Source organism: Chiloscyllium plagiosum, chromosome 30 (assembly GCF_004010195.1).
Source record: "Chiloscyllium plagiosum isolate BGI_BamShark_2017 chromosome 30, ASM401019v2, whole genome shotgun sequence".
Lineage (NCBI taxonomy): Eukaryota > Metazoa > Chordata > Chondrichthyes > Orectolobiformes > Hemiscylliidae > Chiloscyllium > Chiloscyllium plagiosum.
The window spans coordinates 44,450,457-44,455,246 of record NC_057739.1 but is presented as its reverse complement, the minus strand read 5'-3'; the positions used below and the strand labels follow the sequence as shown (position 1 = coordinate 44,455,246).

The 4,790-nt window shown below is 40.6% G+C and overlaps 1 protein-coding gene across 1 annotated transcript in view; it reads right to left on the bottom strand.

Moving 5' to 3' along the window:
* Window positions 1-1,815: 1,815 nt before the first annotated feature.
* The window catches only part of LOC122564991 (serine/threonine-protein kinase N2-like), a 55,781-nt gene continuing 52,806 nt past the window's right edge, over window positions 1,816-4,790 (bottom strand). Inside the window, exons 20-22 of the mRNA XM_043720594.1 lie at window positions 2,824-2,931; window positions 2,630-2,710; window positions 1,816-2,497 (exon numbers count right to left, since the gene is read on the bottom strand). Of these exons, the coding sequence (XP_043576529.1) occupies window positions 2,297-2,497; window positions 2,630-2,710; window positions 2,824-2,931 (390 nt within the window). The 3' untranslated portion in view covers window positions 1,816-2,296. The remainder of the gene's footprint in view (window positions 2,498-2,629; window positions 2,711-2,823; window positions 2,932-4,790) is intronic.

Here is a 4,790-nt window from a genome sequence, read left to right as displayed (position 1 = left end):
CTGGAAAAACGCAGCAGGTCAGGCAGCATCCAAGGAGCAGGAGAACCGACGTTTCGGGCATAAGCCCTTCTTCAGGAATGAGGAGGCTATGTCAAGCAGGCTAAGATAAAAGGTAGGGAGGTGGAACTTGGGGGAGGAGCGTTGGGAATGCGATAGGTGGAAGGAGGTTAGGGTGAGGGTGATAGGCGGGAGGGGGGGGGGGGGCGGATAGGTCAGGAAGAAGATTGCAGGTTAGGAAAGTGGTGCTGAGTTTGAGGGTTGGGACTGAGACAAGATGGGGGGGGGGGGGGGGGGGGGGGAAGGGGAAATGAGGAAACTGGAGAAGTCAGAGTTCATCCCTTGTGGTTGGAAGGTTCCTAGGCGGAAGATGAGGCGCCCTTCCTCCAGCCGTCGTGTCGCTATGGTCTGGCAATGGAGGAATCTGTTTTCAATTACTTGAGAAAGTCAAAGATACATTGTTCAGCATATTCTTGCTTCTCATTGCCACTGATATTTCTGTTAAGAACCTATGCAGCAGATGCAAATTGCTATTTGGAAGTGAATGGCTTAACTCAATTAGGAATGCATGGTTAATTCCCTTTATTTTACTGCAATGAATTTATCACAAGACAAATTACAATAAATATGAACAGTATTGTGCATTCTTTAAAAAAAAATCAGTGTTTTTCCATATAAAACTAACCTTAAACAACATACTTTATACAAATAGATAATTGTGCAAATATTTAGATTGTTATGGAGCAAAACTTAATACTTTTGATTCTTGAATTTTTCTTTTAAAAGAAAGATCTTCGAGGAATCAAATAGTTCCACGTGGCCCTTGGACTAGAAAAGTGGCCAACTGTCTACATCCTAACTATTGCTCAGAATATTTAACAGCAACACAATGAATTTGCTCCAGACATTTTCTTTACTTCCTTAAATAGTATCTAGCTTTCCACTTGCAGGAGATCAAGATCAGAAAAGGCCAATATAACTGAAGCTTTAGATCACATCCTTCTTTACTGTCACACTTTCATTCAGGGTCATTTATTATCAATACATCTATATTAATTTAAATGGATTTATAACTTATCAAAAGTTATGAACTGAATTGAAATAACTTAGAGGAATTTATTTGAAATGGGCATTTAAAGTTAAGTGCAGAAGTTTAAAAAGGACTTGTCTCACCCACAAATCCAAGGTACATAAACATACTCAAAAGTTAGAAGGCATACAAAAGTAGCAAATTGGAACTTGAACAAATAAACAAGCAATTCCTGGAATCAATTGCATTTCTCTGGAGATAGGTCTAGCCTTTCTTCCCCAGGTCAGCAAAAGAAAGTTAGAGCAAATCTGGGCACACAAACTCTCCCTACATCACCTATAGAAATCAGTGCAATTGTCCGACCGGTCTTCTCTGCTCAAGATGGTATGACATGCAAAATAAAATTGCCATCGCAAGAAGTGAACAAAAAGACTACTTGAATATACCCAGATAACTGATCTCAAAGTTTTAGTGTGGTTACAACATTGTAAAAAGTTCAAATTCTTTCGATTCACATACAATTTGCCTACAATCAGCAACCATTGGTAATTTGGTCCAGCCCTCATTGCATGGCACTATACATGAAGGGAGAAAATAGATGGGGCCAGTCTTGCTCCAGAGAGATTTCCAATCGCAGAATAAAGGTGATCGCAGCTACTGGAGATGAATAGTTGATCGAGGCAGTAAGGCTGGGGTGGGGGGTGAACAGGTGTACACAACTTATTACTGGCAAATATTTCTCAGACAGAGATTCAAAACTGTGGAAAAATGCCTGTAGCAATAATCTCCCACTCAATGGAATTTCTTTTTAATGGGAGGCCAGTTTTGGGATTACTTTTTTTTTTAAAAAGACATCAACAATTTTGAATGTCTGAATTTAAAAAAAACCTGACCTCGCCAACTTCTGAATTTAACAATGATTTAGTTCACTTGTCTCAATACAAATGCCTCAGTTACTTTGGGAGCCACATCTCCCCAATGCTACTGTGCATAGTTAAGTTCCAAAATGATGAACAATCTCAATATTTCTGTGTAATGATTAAAGCTCACACATTGATTCTAGGAAAGTAAAATAAATTGCATTCATAGAATGAAACTAAAGTTCAGTGTTCTGGTCACCTTGGAAGTTAAGTGTCAATATTCAAGTTACCATCAGCAGAGCACCAAATGTTTCAAACTGTGCAGCCACAAGAGCTTCAAATTCAGCCTTTTAGCACTCCTAATCTACATCATGACAGTGCATTCAAACCATACAGGTCAGTTACCTTATTAAAGATCAAATATAGAATCAAACCCTTCAAACATTGCCTGTTCCTGTGAAGTTAGTGGCTGGAAATCAGAAAATGGAGAAAGGATTGGTCTCTGGGATGTGAACTCATCGTCAAAGTTCTGGACATCAAATGGGCTCCTTATTTTTGGGACAAATGGTGGCGTTACTCTTCGAGCTAATAGGGCTTCCCAATCCACTTCCTGTGGAACAAAGTTTAGGTCAAAATACAGGTGAAAAGTTAAAATTTAAAAAAATGAAAACTACACAGGACAGCAAATAAAAGCACCTAATTATACTTAAATGTGCATTAGTAGCATGTGCCTGTTACTCACCTTGAAAAACATCTCCTTTTTCACCTCTTCTGCATCCTGATCACCAGCCCCCAGGCGATGTTCTGGATCCTTTCTCAGAAGCTGAAAAATGAGGGGGGTAAAAGTGACATGAAAATTATATACTTACTTTTCTCTCAAATAACTTTTCTGATAAGCTGTACATAGATCAAGAGTTGCAACAGTCTCAGACTGACCTTTTTTATAGCTGAAATAGCCTCTGTAGAAAGGAATCGTGGGTAGCTGACTTCGTCATTGACAATGCTATCAAAAATCTCATCGTCATCATCTCCTGGAAAGGGGCACTGTAAATAACCAGCAAACACACAATTGCTTTCCGTATTCTATTGAACACGGTGGATGGGCAAAACGTAGTGGCAAACACTAATTCATGAAACTACAGAAACTTTATACTTCTATTTTTATTACTATTTTTAATTAGTGATGAATTTCCTTCAAAACATTATGCCAAAAGGAACAAAATTTATTTTAAAATTCAGAACAGGTTAATTGCATAACAGGTGGCTCAAGAATCGCATTAGGTAGTTGGAGGAGATCTACCTGCTTTCTTAAATGTTGTGACAATCTTTAAAAGAAAATCATGGGAGGTGGGGACATACAAGGTCAGCATTTTCTGCTCACCTCCAAGATCCCTGAAGCAGATGGTGAGCATCTCTTTGAGCCACTGCAGTCTAACATAGCGGTTTTTCACTGAACTAGCTCATCGAGCTATTGAGTTCAGAGAACAATTAGCAATGCTGGAAGTCTGGAGTTACATATCAGATAGATTATGCAAGGAAAGCAGGTTTCATTCCCCAATTAGTGAACTAAAATTGACTTTTACAACAGTCCAGCAAGTTCTGGCACCGACCTTTAAATTCAAATGAATTCGATTCCACTGAATTTGAATTCCCCAGCTGCTATATAGTGAAACTACCATCTCTGGATTATTAGTCCAGTAATAAACATTTTGCAACTGTATCCAACATTGGCCAAATTTAGGTTTACATACTCCCAACTCTTCACTTAGCAAACAATCTGCAAGGGCAAGAGGAACACATACAATTTCCTCGCCATTTTCTCTACTCTGTCAGCGCTACACTAAGCTCCTACCCATAGCTGAAATTCAAAATCATATCACAGGACAATAAGAATCTGAGAATTGGCAGGAGTAGGCAAATCAGCCCCTTGAGCCTGCTCCGTCGTTTGATAATATCATGGCAGATTTCACCTTAGCCTCAACTCCACTTTTCTGCCTATTCTCCATAACCCTTCAACCCATTTCTCATGAAACGTCTATGGATCAATATCCACTCAGAATTCCAAATTCACAACCCTTCGAGAAAAGTAATTTCTCAGGTCTTAACATCTGCTGCCCCTTATCCTAAAAGGAGACAATAGGTGCAGGAGTAGGCCATTCTGCCCTTCGAGCCTGCACCACCATTCAATATGATCATGGCAGATCATCCTTAATCAGTATCCTTATCCCCATAACCCTTGAATCCACTATCCTGGAGCGCTCTATCCAACTCTTTCTTAAATGGATCCAGAGTCTGGGCCTCCACTGCCCTCTGGGGCAGAGCATTCCACACAGCTACCACTCTGGGTGAAGTAGTTTCTCCTCATCTGTCCTAAATGGCCTACCCTGCTTTTTAAGCTGTGTCCTCTGGTTCAGCATTCACCCATCAGTGGAAGCATGTTTCCCACCTCCAGAGTGTCCAATCCTTCAGTAATCTTATATGGCTCAATCAGATCCCCTCTCAGTCTTCTAAACTCAAGGGTATACAAGCCCAGTCGCTCCAGTCTTTCAGCGTAAGGTAGTCCCGTCATTCCAGGAATTGACCTCGTGAACCTACGCTGCACTCCCTCAATAGCCAGAATGTCTTTCCTCAAATTTGGAGACCAGAACTGCACACAATACTCCAGGTGTGGTCTCACCAGGGCCCTGTACAGCTGCAGAAGAACCTCTTCGCTTCTATACTCAACCCCGCTTGTTATGAAGGCCAGCATGCTATTAGCCTTCTTCACTACCTGCTGTACCCACATGCTTACCTTCATTGACTGGTGTACAAGAACACCAATATCTCTCTGTACTGCCCCTTTACCTAAATTGATTCAATTGAGGTAGTAATCTGCCTTCCTGTTCTTGCCACCAAAGTGGACA